At 40.9% G+C, this 17,072-nt stretch overlaps 1 protein-coding gene across 1 annotated transcript in view; it reads right to left on the reverse strand.

Annotated features, from left to right (window-relative positions):
• LOC128057631 (ATP-binding cassette sub-family C member 4-like) overlaps positions 1 to 17,072 on the reverse strand; it is a 147,638-nt gene that overhangs the window by 44,117 nt on the left and 86,449 nt on the right. The window contains exons 21-25 of the mRNA XM_052650092.1: positions 12,610 to 12,760; positions 9,417 to 9,536; positions 8,185 to 8,295; positions 3,031 to 3,131; positions 1,501 to 1,692 (exon numbers count right to left, since the gene is read on the reverse strand). Coding sequence (XP_052506052.1) covers positions 1,501 to 1,692; positions 3,031 to 3,131; positions 8,185 to 8,295; positions 9,417 to 9,536; positions 12,610 to 12,760 — 675 coding nt within the window. The remainder of the gene's footprint in view (positions 1 to 1,500; positions 1,693 to 3,030; positions 3,132 to 8,184; positions 8,296 to 9,416; positions 9,537 to 12,609; positions 12,761 to 17,072) is intronic.

Consider the following 17,072-nt stretch of genomic DNA (forward strand, 5'->3'; position numbering starts at 1 on the left):
ATGGTTTAATGTTTAGTACATTCACATGGTGTGCAACCAAGCTCAAGATTTTTTTTTTTTTTCCTCATAAAACTGAAATTCTATAACCATTAAACAAACAACTCCCCATTGCCACTCCCCAAGTCCCTGGAGACCACCATCCTACTTCCTGTCTTCCTGAGTTTGACCACTCTGTGTCAAATTCACAGAATTTCACCACCTCACATAAGCAGAATCAGAGTATTTGTTCCTTTCGTGCCTGACATTTAGCAAGATGTTGTCAAGGTTTAGCCATAGGTCAGCATTTTCCTCCTTTTAAACGTTGGATATTTCATTGTAAGGATTAGTTCCTTCCAACTTCTGGCTGCTTTGAACACAGTTGTACTGTGAATGCTACCTTCAAAGAGTATATAAGACGCTAAGGAAGAATTGAGGGTCTTGAAGATGCATTAGAGTCGCCTCAGAAAATGAGGAGACTTTCACCATCCAGATCACAAAGGGAAAGGTCTCTGAGGCAGAGGGCAGACTAGAAGCTGGGAGGATGTGGTGCTTTGGGAGAACCAACACACAACCTGAGTGGTGTGTGTTAGTCAGGAGACATTCTGGCAGCAGAGGGAGGTGAGGAAGAGCTTCCTACCAACTTGTCTGCTCTGGTTTATTCTCTTCTTCAAGACTCTGCCCTGTTCCAGGCCAAGGGCCTCAAGTTGAATATAAAGGAACATCACGGCAGCCATGGACACTGGCTGGTTCAGTTCACAAGTCTCTCTGCCATCTCCCATGTGGATCTTCCCTGCTCTGTTCAATTTGCTTTTGACGTTGAGCAAATCTCTAAGTCCTGCCTCCATCACAGGCCCTGGTTCCTCACCCCTGACTGAGTCATGATTCTGGGCTCCACTATAGTAACAATGAGCTCACCCCATAACCCCTGCTGGAGTGGACCTGGGGCTGTGCTCTGGTTCCTGTAGCAGCTCTCCCAGCCCAGTAAGGATCAGATCTGTGCTAAAGAATGTAGTCTCTGGGGGGAGGGCAGAGGGATGGAAGCTCAGCGTGGATGTGTAGGAGGACAAGTCTACAGAAAAGACCAAGAGAGACAGGAGCAGGTTGCAAACAGAAGGCACCGTGGGAGGAAGAGAAGATTTCAGAAATACAAAGAAGAAAAGATGGAAAGGAGATAAAGGAGATATTGGAGAATTAGGGACAGGGAGCTAGGACTGACTTCCCAGACTTTGTATGAATAATCAGATGTCACATATAGTGTCCTGGGTCAGGTTAAAATTGAGCTCAGGAGCCCAGGGCCCACCAACCACCATGAGGGAGCTCACAATACAGGGGATAAAAAATGCTTGCATCCCCATTCCATGGTCAGTTTCCAAGAAAGATTCACCTACATATCACTGATTAAATCTGCATCCATGAGGTACAAAGAGCCCTCCCCCCACCACCAACACACTGACAAGGAAGCCAAGAGCAGATGTGCTAAAACTTTAGCTGGATTTACAGAGGCAAATGGCTTAAACTAACCTTTGCTCTTGGGTCAATGGTTGGGTCCAGGTTCTTCAATACCAGAGGCCCATCCAAGCTGTACCTGAATTTAATTTGATAAAACTCAATCTCTCCTCCATGGGGCCAGGATGGCAGTGGACGATTCTCAAGTTCCCAGGGTCCTTCTTTCTCAAGGTCTGTATATTTAATCCCCCTTTCTACTGAAATCATCTGAAACACATATGATATCACATGAGTTAGTATCAGAGAGTATTGTTTATGGATGTTCAGAGACTGTAAATGAAACATTTTGCTTTTTTTATCTTTATATCTGATTTTATATGGTTCAGAATATCCCAGGTCTTAGCATCCACAAAGGACAGAAACGAGAGTTTGATGAGGCCTTGGATGAACTGCAAATTTGTTTGTCATCTTCAATACTTTTACTTAGAGCCACTTCCTCCAACTCTGAAGTGAAGTCGCTCAGTCGTGTCCGACTCTTTGCGACCTCATGAACTGCAGCCCACCGAGCTCCTCTAGCCATGGGATTCTCCAGGCAAGAATACTGGAGTGGGTTGCCATTTCCTTCTCCAGGGGATCTTCCAGACCCAGGGATCGAACCCGGGTCTCCCGCATTGTAGGCAGACGCTTTACTGTCTGAGCCACCAGGGAAGTCAAATTTGTTTGTCATCTTCAATAGTTTTACTTACAGCCACTTCCTCCAATTTTATATTAACACTAAAAGAATTAGAGAAATGAATGCTAAGATTTTATTGATCCACTTTTCACACCTGAATGAAAAACAAGAGCATTCTGTCAAAGAAAAGAATATTTATGGACACCAGTCAGTAATGTGTGGCTACAGAAGGGTCATGTATTACAGATAACAGAACTGGATGGTCATCAAACCTCCATTTAACTATTAGTCATTTTCTATTCTATTAGAAGCGAGAAGTGGAAAGATTTCATTTTTATTGTTTTTCTCCCTTTAGGAGAAGCTGCAAATATTCAAAAGTGCATAATTTACATATTGACCAAGGCCTCCTAAACAACCATGACTCCACACCTTTGAGAGCACTTTCTGAGAGGCAGCTTATCCTACCAGAAAGAAGGGCCACCAGAAATTTCAGGTGTTCAACACACACAAAAATAATGATAAAATAGGGGAAGGGCAGAAGATAGGAACATATTAATTAAAGAAACCTCAAAAAACGGAATTCTTTATTTTACAAAATATGAGGAATCACCTATTAAGAAACAAAGATAACCAAGCTTCTAAGAAATTAGCTTCTCTCCAGGATTTCAGAACCTCTCTCCTACAGAGACATTTATTGTATTTGAGGACAGCTTGTGACAAATATAAAACCTTCTGACATGGCACACATAAGACTGAGAAAAGACATATATATTTTATTTTACATTAACTTTAAGCAGATGAAGAAGAATGTTAAAAAACTTTGTTAACTACGATGTGAAATAATAGTTTTACTATTTTACATAACAATTGCTTTTATGCCATTTAACAGCAAGGAGACTTGAAAATGCGAAGAATGGAAAGATAGGCATCACCATGTTCTCCACTTTGGCACTTTGCCTGACACACCACTGGAACATCCTCGTGAGTGTGAGTGTGAGAGACAGCACCAGGCCAACCTGCCCGAGATTCAAAGCTAAATGAGGAAGAAGAGGAATAAAGTCAGCCTCCTTCTCGATCTCCCATGCAGCTCCTTCTGTCACTTTATGAAGAAGACTCCTTTATTTTTATGAGTTTTAAAGGAGTAGAGTTGATTTACCAAGTTGTGTTAGTTTCAGGTGTACAGTAATGTGAATTAGCCATATATATATATATATATACTTTATATATATACACACACACATATATATACATATATATATATCATCCACTCTTTTAAAGTTATTTTTCCCATATATGTCATTACAGAGTATCAACTAGAGTTCCCTTTGCAATACAGAAGGTCATTTTTAGTTTTCTATTTTATATATAGTACTGAAAAGACTCCTTTATAACATTTAAATCATTTGCATGTAATGATAGTATTACTCATAATATCACTTCTGTTGATTGAGATAATAATACAGTTAAAAAAAAAAAAAAAAAAAACCACCATGAGGGACTTCCCTGGTGGTCCAATAACTAAGAATCCAAGCACCCAATCGGGGGCTTGGGTTTGATCCCTGGTCAGGGAACTAGATTCCGCATTCCACAGCTGAGGGCTTACATGCTGCAACCAAAGTCCTGCCTGTCCCAGCTGAGACTGAAGACCCCGCGTGTGCCAACTAAGACCCAGTGGAGCCACACGAAGAAGTAAATTTTAAAAATATTATGAATTTAGAAAGCATTAACAATGTTGTTGTTGTCGTTCAGTCACTAAGTTGTGTCTGACTCTTTGTGATGCCACAGACTGCAGCACACCAGGCTTCCCCATCCTTTACTACCTCCTGGGGCTTGCTCAAACTCATGTCCATCGAGTCGGTGATGCCATCCAACCATCTCATTCTCTGTCATCCCCTTCTCCTCCTGCCTTCAATCTTGCCCAGCATCAGGGTTTCTAATGAGTTGGCTCTTCGTGTCAGGTGGCCAAAGTATTGGAGCTTCAACTTAAGCATCAGTCCTTCCAATGAATATTCAGGGCTGATTTCCTTTAGGATTGACTGGTTTGATCTCTTTGCAGTCCGAAGGATTCTGAAGAGTCTCCTCTAGCACCACAATTAAAAAGCATCAATTCTTCTTTCTATTAGTGGGATATTTTATTACTATAGACTCTCAATCTCTTCACTTTCTGCCATTAGAATGATACCATCTGTATATTTAGAGTTATTGATATTCTTCCTGGCAATTGTGATTCCAGCTTGTGAGTCATCCAGCATGGTATTACACATAATATTTTCTGCATATAAGTTAAATAAGTAGGGTAACAATATACAGCTTTGTCATACTTCTTTCCAATTTTGAACCAGTCCATTGTTCCATGTCGGGTACTAACTGTTGCTCTTCATCCAAATATAGGTTTCTCAGGAGACAGGTAAAGTGGTCTGGCATTCCTATCTCTTTCAGAATTTTCAACAGTTTGTACTGATCCACACAATCAAAGGCTCTTGTGTAGTCAATGAAGCAGATGTTTTCCTGGAATTCTCTTGCTTTCTGTATGATCCATCAAATTTGGCAGTTTGTTCTCTGGTTCCTCTGCTTTTTATAAACCTAGCCTGTACATCTCTAAGTTTCCAGTTCATGTACTGTTGAAGCCTTGCTTGAATGATTTTGAGCATAAACGTACTAGCACGAGAAATAAGTGCAATTTTATGGTAGCCTGAACATTCTTTGCCATTGCCCATCCAGGAGATTGGAATGAAAACTGACCTTTCCCAGTCCTGTGGCCACTGCTGAGTTTTCCAAATTTGCTGATATATTGAATGCAGCACTTCAACAGCATCACCTTATAGGATTTGAAATAACTCAGCTAGAATTCCATCACCTCCACTAGCTTTGCTCATAGTAATGCTTCCAAAGGCCCACTTGACTTCACACTCTAGGAAGTCTGGCTCTAGGTGAGTGTCCACACCATCGTGGTCATCCAGATCATTAAGATCTTTTCTGCACAGTTCTTCTGTGTATTATTGCCAGCTCTTCCTAACCTCTTCTGATTCTTATAGTTCCTTATGATTTCTGTCATTTATCCTATTAGTTCCAACTGAATTGAGATACCTTTTATGGTATTATATAGGTGAGGGTCATGTCATTATTCAAGGTCATTCCTGGTGGCTCAGTTGGTAAAGAATCTGCTGGCAATGCAGGAGACCCAGGTCAATCCCTGGGCCAGTAAGATCCCCTGGAGAAGCAAATGGCAACCCAATCCAGCATTCTTGTCTGGAGAACTCCATTGACAGATAAGCCTGGCAGGCAACTGTTCATGGGGTCACAAAGAGTCAGACACGACTGAGTGACTTTCACTTTCACATGTCATTATTCAGATTTTTGTTCTTACGGCTTCAATTTTCAGTGTATAATTTCACTTTCTACATCCAATGTAGTTGCAGTTGCAACCACAAATACAAGGCAATGGGTTCTAAGAGCCAGTGCTTTTAAATCTAAAGTATTACTCTCATTGCTCCATTATCAAAGATTGTGATTCAGGGTTATTACTATGGAATAGTTAGGAATGCTGAATTCATGCCATGCACCCCAACAGCTGTTCATCTGGTATCCACACAGCAGTGAGGACACTGTTTTTGCTACAGAGAATCGTTCTCTGCCCAGTACCCCAGGCACCTACAACCAAGAGATTCAAGTAGTCCTAAAGTTAGACCTAAACCCTAAGCTGTACAAAAAGCTTAATAGTAAATTTGGCTCTCTCCATCCATGTATAGGACACTACCTGGAATATTCAGAAGGTCAGCTTACTACAGTTGCATGGACCTCAACCAATTTAAAGAAGATAAAAAGATAAAAGTTCTCAACAAAGACCTACAGCAAACAAACAAATAAACCACCCAAAGTAATCAACAGATTCAGTGCAATCCCTATCAAACTACCAATGGCATTTTTCACAGAATTAAAACAAAAGCTTTTACATTTTGTATGGAAACACAAAATACTATGAAAAGCCAAAGCAATCTTGAGAGAAACAGAGTAGAAATTTGAAGCTGGGTAGAATCAGGCTCCTTGTCTTCAGACTATACTGCAAAGCTACAGCAACTGAAACAATATGCTACTGGCACCAAAAAAAGAAATACAAATCAATGGAACAGGATGGAAAGGCCAGAGATAAACCCGTTTACCTAAGGTCACCTATGACAAAGGAAGCAAGAATACACAGTGGAGAAAAGACAGTCTCTTCAATAAGTGGTGCTGGGAAAATTGGCCAGCTATGTGGAAAAGAATAAAATTAAAATACTCCCTAACATCATACACAAAAATAAACTCAACATGGATTATAGACATATATGTAACACCAGATAATATATAACTCTTAGATATATATATATTCTGATATATAACTCAGAATTCTCTCTGACATAAATTTCAGCAAGATCTTTTTTGATCAACCTCCTAGAGTAATGAAAATAAAAGACAAACTAATGGGACCATATAAGCTTAAAAGATTTTGTACAGCAAAGAACACCATAAACAATACTGAAAAAACCACCTTCAGAATGGGGAAAAATATGTGCAAAAGAAGTGACTGACAAGGGATTACTCTCTGAAATACACAAACAGTTCATGAAGTTCAATATAAAAAAAAAATCCCAATCAAAATATTGTCAGAAGATTAAAACAGACACTCTCCAACGAAGACATACAGATGGCCAAAATGCACATGAAGAGATGGTCAACATCTCTAATTATTAAAGAAATGCAAATCAAAACTATAGTGAGGTCTCACCTCACACTAGTCAGTATGACCATCATCAAACAATCTACAAACAATAAATGCTGGAGAGGATGTGAAGAAATGCTCCTACCCTGTTGCTGGGAATGTAAACTGGTACAGTCACTATGGAGAATGATATGGAAGTTCCTTTAAAAACTAAAACCAGAGCTACCACATCATCCAGCAAGCCCATTCCCGGGCATATATCCAGAGAAAACCATAATTCTAAAAGATATATGCACCCTAATGTTCACTGCAGCACTATTCACAATAGCCAGGACATGGAAGCAACCTAAATGTCCATCAACCAAGCAATGGGTAAGGAAGACGTGTGGTATCATACAGACAATGAAATATCATCCAGCCACAACAAAGGGCAGAGAATGCCATTTGCAGCAACATGGATAGATATAGAGATTTTCATACTAAGTGAAGTATGTCAGACAGAGAAACATAGAATATGATATTGCTTATACAAGAATTCTAACAAAAGGCAACAAATGAACTTCTCTGCAAAACAGAAGTAGCGTCACAGATGTAGAACATAAACTTGTGCTTACCAGGGGATAAGGGAAGGGAGGGAGAAACTGAAAGACTTGGATTGACACATACATACTACTATATATAAAATATTAAAATAGATAATTAATAAATGTAAAGTACAGGGAACTCTGTAATGGCCTATATAGGAAAAGAATCAAAAAAAGGAGTGTATATATGCATATGTATTTCAGATTCATTTTGCTATACACCGTAAACTAAGACAACTGTGTAAACCAATAAAACTTAAAAGAATGGTCCGAGCCAGCCAAAGCAGGGGCCCAAGACATCACAGGTCTGCTGGAAGCACTTTCATATCTGGTCTTTGCTCTTAAAAGATTCTGAAAGTCCAAAACAGAAATTCTTTTCTAAAGGATAATTTATTTGAAATATTAATTAAAATGCAAATTACTAAAACAATGATACATGCACCCCAATGTCCATGCGGTATGGAAAAAGAATCTTTAAAAAAGTGGATATACATATAACAGATTCACTTGGCTATACACCTGAAGCTAACACAACATCATTAATCAACCATATGCCAATCAAAAATTTTTTAAAGAGGTCTCAACAAAAACCTACTGTAAATAAATAAGTAAATGGAAAAAAAAAGATGAAAGTGCTCATCACGACACAAATGAGTTCACAAGGACCACACGGTGCAGTCACATGCTGCAAACACTTTAATTCATTAGAACCAAGCAGTATATATTAGACAAGATGGCAAGAGTTTAATAATTACAAAGCTATAAACTGTAGACATACCACAAATATTCACATCTGTACTTACTTTCTACCAGAATCAGGACCCCAAAGGCTACAACAGTGACAAAGATGGCACAGATGACATCCAGATACACAGCAAGCCATTGGGATGTTGTCAAAAGCAGGAACCAAGCCTCTGGATTTGTGAACCATAGTAAGCATAATACATAAACATAAAAACCATGTTAGCTGCTTCTAACGAGGGAGAGCACTTCCTCAGTTGAGGTACAGGAGCTTTTATACAAGGTAGGACAGCAAAGTCACACACTCAAGGAACCTGAAGATTCCAGAACACTAGGTTCTAACCCAAGACAAGGTATGGGACACACAGGAATCAGTCCAGGAAGGAAGCATTGAAAATGTCAATATTGTAATTAGCCTCCAACTAAAATACATTTATATAAAAAAATAATAATAAAAGAAAATGTCAACCCACAGGTTATCAACAGAAATACGATCACAAGAAAGAAGATGGAAAATCGCCTCATTGGTGCATTTTCTGCAGTTCTGCAGCATGAAGATCGTCCTCTCAGAGGTTGAGTGTTCCCAGCTCTCTGACAGCAGAGAGCACAGCTCACACTGTTTCCAGCACCTTCTGCACTAACCACAGGGCCCTGAAGTATTTATTCTTAGGAGCTAGTATCTACATGACCATCAGCTAACAGGATCTGAATTTTCTACCTAGGAAAAACAACTTCACTGAGACAAAGTATAATCAAGTGGGTGGCAAGTCAGGAAATTAGTTTCATCAATCACATCTGCTACCCTCCATGCTCTGAAAAAGTTGACAAACTACAGACTGGGGGACAAGAATAGTGGCCACTTGGTTCTGAAAAGAAAATTTTATTGGAAAACAGCCATTTGCTGATGTATTATCTTTGCCTGTCTTTGTGCTACAACAGCCAAGATGAGTAGTTGCAGCAGACACAGGATAGCACACAAAGCCTACAATATTTTCCATCTGGATCTTTGCAAAAAACAAAATTTTACTGAGTCCTGCTCTAAAGAGACAGAAGTCCACAGGGAACAGTGATGGAAGGACAATGCAAGCCAGTCAGGGGAGCAAAGCAGGGGGTCATGGGGAAGAGGGGAGCACAGAGAGGATGCTGAGAGGAAGGGGTGGGGGAGGCAGGTGTGCAGAGGGGGACATGGGGGTGACACAGAGAGAGGTGCTGGCCTACTAGGCCCCCTGAGATGGAGGTCAGGCCTCAGAAGGCAGCACATCCCATCTGAAATTATTTCTAGAAACTTACAGACCTGAGTGCAAATCCTGATATGCATCAAACAGCTCCTGAAGCCTCTGTTCAGCTTTGTATGCCCGGATGGTCCAGAGTCCCCAGAGAGAAGATGCTAAGTGGGAAAACACTGGGCTCTGAGCTGGGGAAGCAGAGATAGACACATGACAGAGAAAGTCAGGGAGGCTGGATGTGAGGAAACCACTGCCTCCCGGGCTCTGTGGTCACACATCCTGCCAAAGGGAATCCTCCATGTGACCCTAAACTCCTGCTCACACCAAGCTTCACTTTAATGACCTGGGAATGAGAGATTCTCTTTGAAACTATGTTTGACCAAATTCATTCACAGCTGCTGCTGCTGCTTCTAAGCCACTTCAGTCGTGTCCAACTCAGTGTGACCCCATAGACGGCAGCCCACCAGGCTCCCCCGTCCCTGGGGTTCTCCAGGCAAGAACACTGGAGTGGGTTGCCATTTCATTCACAGCTAGATTTATATAAAGAAATTCTTTACTGGTTCTTTCATCAAGGTCCCCTCAAACACGCCTCCCTCCAAATTCTTCTGGCATCTCTTCGGGTAGAAATTGTTCACAACTTTTAAAAAATTTATTGAAGTATAGTTGATTTACAATAATGTGTTAGTTTCAGGTATATAGTATAGTCATTCAGTTATTTTTTCTGACTGTATTCTATCACAGATTATTACGAGATGCTGAATAAAATTTCCTGTGCTTTACAGTAAATCCTTGTTGCATACCTATTTGACAAATAGTAGTGTGTCTATTAATCCCATATTTCTACTTTGTTCCCCCCTCCCTCCCAATCCCCTTTGGTAAGTTTGTTTTATATGTCTCTGAGTCTATTTCTATTTTGTGTACAGATTCATTTGTATTATTTTTAGATTCCATGTATAAGTGATACCATATTTGTCTTTCTCTGACTTTTAAAAACAATATTATTCTCTAAATCCATCCATGTTGCTTCAAATGGCGATATTTTTTTCTTTTTCATTGTTAACTAATTTTTGAATTCATAACATTCTAAAAGTTAATTCCTCATTAGAGTCCTCACCACAGTGAATTTTAATGAGCTACCTGCATGCTGTCTCCACCTTAGATGAGTAACCTAAAGGCTCGGATAGAGTCAGTACATCCCCCACCCTGGACCAGAGCCAGACACAGGACGGGGTGAGAGGAGTAAGGGGAGCAGACAGTCTGCCACCTCCTCTTCCTGGGCCTCCCCCTGCACCTGCGCCAGGAGCCTCTGTGCGGGTCACGGAGCACCTGGCACTGCACCGCCCTTGTGCCCTCAGGACCCGGCAGATGGAGCCTTTGAACAGTCTTGACTTCTGCCCTGGGAACCTGATGGATGCTTTCATAACTGCCTGCTGGATCTCTGAACCACGACATGATCTAACACTTTCCCTTTGTCCTCTGTTCATGCAAACAGCTGAAAGTGACTCGGTGGTGCCTTTGTTCATCCAGTTGAGTACCTGTGTTCTCATTCCTGCATCATACTGCTCTCTCTCTCTTTATTGATTAACTTTTTAGTTTCCTATAACGTTTTGCTTATAAGAGCAACAGAAACTCAGATGGAGCTCATGCTCCAAATAATAAAAGCCTAGGGACTCTGTTCAGGCCTTTTCTGTAGCCCAGCAGGTGTCCCAACCCACCCCCAGAACTCAGTCTGGAAGCAGGGTGCTCACAGGGATGATGCAGGGGTATTCCAGGGCCCATCACCCTGTCAGGAGGATGCCGAGAGTCCAGCTCCAGAGAACACAGAAAACTCACTAGAACCAGGCTCTTGTTTCAGAGCAAATGTAGTGACATCAACACTATTCATCACAGACAAGGCTTCTGAGGAGGAAGCAGACGTGGCTGTTCCCCCAGGGGGAGTCCTTGAGTGAACTCTCCAGCGTGGTCTCCCTCACCTGCTTCCCTGTCAGGAGATCAAAGTGCAGCTGATTCCCTCCAGTGGGGATGGAGGGCAGGATCGACTTTAGAAACCAGGTGTCATCTCAGCCTTGAACACCAGGGAACCAAGCACCCATCGCCTACCTCACCTCATGCCTAAGAGTTACAGGCTGGGACAATCTGGACCCATGAAAAGCCATCCTGTTTCTCTCAAATCCCGTTTAGGGCTGAGCACGATGCGAGGATGAGTGAACTGGAGGGTCTGCAAAGAAATTAGCTAGTGCAGGGGGAGAGGGGCTGTTAAGGCTCTGGTGCTGTGTTGCCCAAAGTTGCCACCGAGCTTGCTGTCCTGAAGCAACTATGTCACAGTCATGGTGTCAGTCCACAGTCACAGACATGTGTAACCCTACAGTTCACAGGACTGACAGATCCCTCTCTTGTGTCCTCCTAAGGGATTCTTTCCAGCATCACTTATATGAATGGCTTTGAGAAAGGGGGGCCACAAACAATGTGGTGTCACCCCAAATACTAGTAATGACAAAGAGCAAACCTGCAAATAACAGGGCTTATCTTTTCAGCAGGGCTTCCCTGGTGGATCAGACAGTAAAGAATCCACTTGCCATGCAGGAGACCTGGCTTCAGTCCCTGGGTCTGGGAAGATCCTCTGGAGAAGGGAACGGCTACCCACTCCAGTATTTTTTCCTAGAGAGTTCCATGGACAGAGAAGCCTGGTGGGCTACAGTCCATGGGGTCACAAAGAGTCAGACACAACTGAGAGACTAACATGTATCTTTTCAAAACACTTAACAACTGCAACTTACTTAAACATGTGAAAAAAATGTATTTTTCAAAAATATCACTTCTGACATATTTCCTAAAGTCTTCTTTCCTTTTCCTAATCTTTTCTTTCCATTGTCACTTCTCGTAACTTCAGGAGGAGAAACAATGCCTATTTTCCTTCTACATTAGTTCCAACAGGACAAAATATTTTTAAGAAAAGTATTTATAGAATAGATACTCTGTGTGAAATATGTCATGAACAAGACAAAAATGGTCCATGTCTTCATTGTGCTCACAACCATCCTCCTTGTGCTAAAATGCAAAGTCACAGCTGACCTACCACCTGCTCTATTTGCCTTAAGGACCACACTGACTCACAGTGGCTATAACATTCAATTACCTAATGTTGACTTGGTGAGAAATTCCAGAAAACAGAGTCTTCAGGATTTCAGGGGTCTGGTTAATTATGGCATAAATGGAAGCCAGCCTGCACTGTCATCCCAATCTGAGAGCCCCGGTACTCACTTGTACATTCCAGGCGTTTCACATCTCGTGAAGTCCTTAAGGAATACCACCGGAGGACAAAGAAAATGATGCCAAGGGGAATCACAGGTATAGCAATCCAAGGAGCCGCAGCCACCATCACACCCACCACACCAACCACAAGAAGAAATGTCTGAAATAGCGAAAAATAGATACAGAGGCCTCCTTAGGAAGAGTACTTTTCAAAGATAAACTGTAATGGTTTGTTCTGTTGGGATTAAACTCCTTTCCTCAAAAAGACTTGTTGGAACAGCAGGGAATGCTTTCCCTTCCAAAGAAATAAAATTAGAGGTGGTCCTCATGATATTTAACGCATATGCTGAACACTCTGATAAGAACTTTCTAGGTATCAGCTCTTGTGATACACTCAGTAGCCCCATGAGGCAGGCATTACTACTTTTAACAGAGAGAACATTTGAGGCTCAGAGAGTAGGAGCTGAATCCCAAACTATCAGGAGTCTGCAGGTGTTAGTAGACAGATGAGCAAGGAGGCATTACAGGTGAGGAATCCAGACACCTCAGCTACTCATGGAGGGATAAAGAGGTGGTTAATTACAAATTCAGTGTTCAGAAAAGTAGAACAAAATTTAAATGTTGACCTTTGGAAGTAGGAATTCCTCTTTCTAGATTTTCTATCCACAGTTAATATTTACTTAGTGTTGACTATATACATGACTAGACCTTCAAACCTTCACATGTATTAACTCATTAACCATTACAATAGCTTTATCTAGTAAGAGTATTATCTCATTTTACAGATGGAGAGAGTGAGGTACAGGGAGAGGAAAAGCAACTTGATGGAGACTGAAAAACCTAAGTCACGAAGCTGGAAAGCTCATGTCATGAGCCTTTATGACATAGTTAAGCTTGCCCCTAACGTACAGCCATCTTTCTATCTTTATACTAAGTATTTAAAATGCCTATTCCAAAGGCTAATGATTATAACAATAGCAGATCCCATTTACCAGGTATTTACCATATGTAAGACACTATGCTAAGAGTTCCATGAACATTCTCTTAATCATCACATTATCCTGTGAGATGATTTTATTTTGGGAAATGATCTCGGTCAAAAAAAGACAGACAGTAAAATAGAAAACAAAATCATTGACTGGTGCTGATTTAAGCATCCATCTTTATCAGGAGAAGTATAATACCCTTACTTTTAAGAATGCAATAAACACTTAGTGTCTGCTTGCTATGACAGTGGGGTGGGGTGGTGGGGATGTGCAGATTCAGTCTGGTCCAAGGCCTCCAAAGTTTAGGCTCTCAGGTGGATGCAAATTCATAGTGGTCTGCACAAGGCAGAGTGCTGGGGAAACAGTGAAGAATTCAGGAACATTTTTAGACAATTCTAGGGGACTTAGGATGAATTTTACAGGCTGATTTAACAAATAGACCCTGGAGAAGGGAACAGCTACCCACTCCAGTATTCTGGCCTGGAGAATTCGCAAAGAGTTGGACACAACTGAGCGACTTTCACTTTCATTTAACAAATAGAAAGATTGGCAAGAATAACTTGCAGGCAGTAACTAGAATTGATGGTACTTTTGACCAAAAGGGAGCAGGGATGAGGTTGAGATGACTTCTGAGTTAACACTGGCTGCTCTGTGTCTTCTCAGCACCATCACCTGCACCCCGTACTAGCCAGGGCCTCCCCATCATGTCACCCAGGGCTGCTGGCCCAGGCGCATCTCTGAGGGATGGGTTAGCATGGTAATGTTTGTATCATAGAGACATGTATCAATTCACAGCTCTTCCAGATTGAGTTTTCTCAGAGGATCTTCACACCTATCTTGAGAATGAGAAAAGTAAGAACTTCATTTTCATTTACAGATATGACATAAAGATGGGAGGGTAAGTGGCTGTCCTGACTTTTTTCCAGGAAGGACTGCAGGTCAAGGAGAAAGACAGGAGCACTTTGTACTCAGGGAACCCTAGAGCCACAGTGGCAGGAAGGAGGAGCCTGGAAGGAGGAAGAAATGTCCAGAACTGTGACTCTGTGTCCAGGAACCCTTGGGAACCAAACCCTATTATCTGGATGGAGACCCATGTGCTTTTCCTGTTTCTCCCACACCTGCCGTGGTTTCAAAATAAAACAAAGAGTGAAGAGGACGGGATTCTGAAGGAATACATTCCAGTCATAAGTGGAGAAAGATAGGCCTGACTGACCGCTCTTCTATTAGACCTATAGATGAACAACTGCTTACAGCCCCTTCATTAAATATGCATTCTATCTGCTACAACATTCACGCTCATGGGGAGGGGTCCTGCCAGCTCCTTCTATGTCTGGTCTTAAGTCACTTGATTTGCCACTGTTGGTTGTCAAAAAAAACAAAAACAAAAACAAAAACCTACTAAAACATCAATAAAAAATGCAAATTACAGTTTTTAGCAGACTCGCATCATTTGATGGACAACATTCATCAGTTTCAATAATCCGGCTCTCCCCAGGTGAGGGCCTTTTAAGACTAAACACAGCCTGGCAGATAACCTGGGAAGTAGAGGTAAAATCAAAGTGAAGGGCTTGACAGGAACTGAACCAATGCATTTTCCTTAGGTACCCAGTGAAGACCCATTCATTATTAAAGCTCTCAGAAGCTCCAAAGCTAGGCCACGTCCTTCAGGTTTCATTCCCCTAAATTCTGAAGCAATTCGAAGAGGCACCTACTTATAGGTAATACTATAGCTACCCTCATTGTGGATTGAATATTATATATTTATAAACTGTGTATGGGTTTACAGTTATATGTATACACATCTGTGAAGCTTTAATGCCAGCTATCTCAAACCCTTTATAGAAGTTGGCAGATGAAAATAGTATCTAAGCAAAAATCATTTGAAGAAGGAAACAAAAGATTCTGGCGTGCAATACACATCCCTTCCTTGAACCCAACTTCATTTCTTTCTCCTATATTCTCAAGAATTTCAAAAAAATTCAATTCAAGCTACACACAATTCCCCCCATCTGGTTGGACTTCAGGCCCATCTGATGGACCACATCAACATAGCCAGTGCTTCTGTACCTCTGTCTCACAGGCATAGAGACAATAATGGGTATATAGAAAGAAGCATATGACCGAGAAGCCAGTGACTCAAGTCCCAATGCCCCCAAATAAGGAGAATCATCATTTTTATCTATTTCTCATTTGAAGCACACACCATTTGGGAAATTCTACCCAAAGTCTATGAATCCACATGAAAAAACATTTTAAAATTCTTAGGTGAAATATTCAACTTGAAAGAAAATGGTGATTTTTCACAATTCAGAAAAATTCTTCAGTTTGTGGAGAATGACAGCCTATACCTGGAGAGGAAGTTCCACTAGCCCAGTATTGTGCTGAGACAGGGTTTAGGACAAACCTTTCTGAATATTATTAACAGGGATGGTAAGACTCTACACCCACTCTCAATCTTAGTAAAATCTGGGACATACCAACAACATAAAAGGATGGTGGTAGGAATTAAATGAGGTAATGAACTAAAGTGCTAGACAGTTCATGCATAACAAACAGAAACTCTAACTCCATCATCACCACCCTCCAGTGTGCCCGGCATGCCAGCAGCCAGGGGAAGAGGGATGAGGTATTCATAGATTTATGAGCCCCCAAAATATTAAGAATCTTATGAAGTTGAGCCCTAACCACTCATTCTAACCACTAGAACAGCTTAGTATTACCTAGAGACACATCAGAGAAGGTGCTACTTTTCCTAGATGTGGTGATGATGTCACATATACCAAAGTGACTGTGGCTTTTCTTTGGTCACAGTGAAAACTGTATCAGCGGTCTATTTTATTTGAAGATGCACTTTTTTTAAAAAAATATAAATTTATTTATTTTAACTGGAGGTTAATTACTTTACAATATTGGCATTGAAACATGAAGATGCACTTTTAAAATAATATGACCAATAAACTTCATGCCTACTGCAATTTTTGTCCTCTCTGTATTATCCTCCCCACTCTAGGCCTTCCAAAGATTGATAAACTTACAGACATGGCAGTAAGTAACATTTTTTGAGATGTTTCTTTCCTTTTAAAATTTTTTTAAAAGAGATGTTTTTTTTCTTATTCTATATCTTCTTTCTCTTTCAAGTTATCCTTTTTTTTTAATTGAAGACTTACTGTTTTGACACTTCTAAGTATTTATGGGAGACTAAGGGAAAAAGTGATGGACCACTGAATCAACAAAACCAAACCAGATTATTCAATATAGTCCAAAGAGAAGAATAATTTGACATTTTCTATTTCATGCACCATGAACTGGCATATAATACCAATGGAAGTACAAAATCAAGGTTTCGTAAACTTGTGACTCTCAGGAAATTCAGCTGTGTCCACTCCAAGTTGGCATTCTTGGCCAAAGCAAGCAGCCTGGTGGGAATGTCAGAATGAAATCGAGGTTTTGTAAACTTGTGAATTTCAGGAAATTCAACTGTGTTCA

The sequence above is a fragment of the Budorcas taxicolor genome, chromosome 12, assembly GCF_023091745.1.
Source record: "Budorcas taxicolor isolate Tak-1 chromosome 12, Takin1.1, whole genome shotgun sequence".
Lineage (NCBI taxonomy): Eukaryota > Metazoa > Chordata > Mammalia > Artiodactyla > Bovidae > Budorcas > Budorcas taxicolor.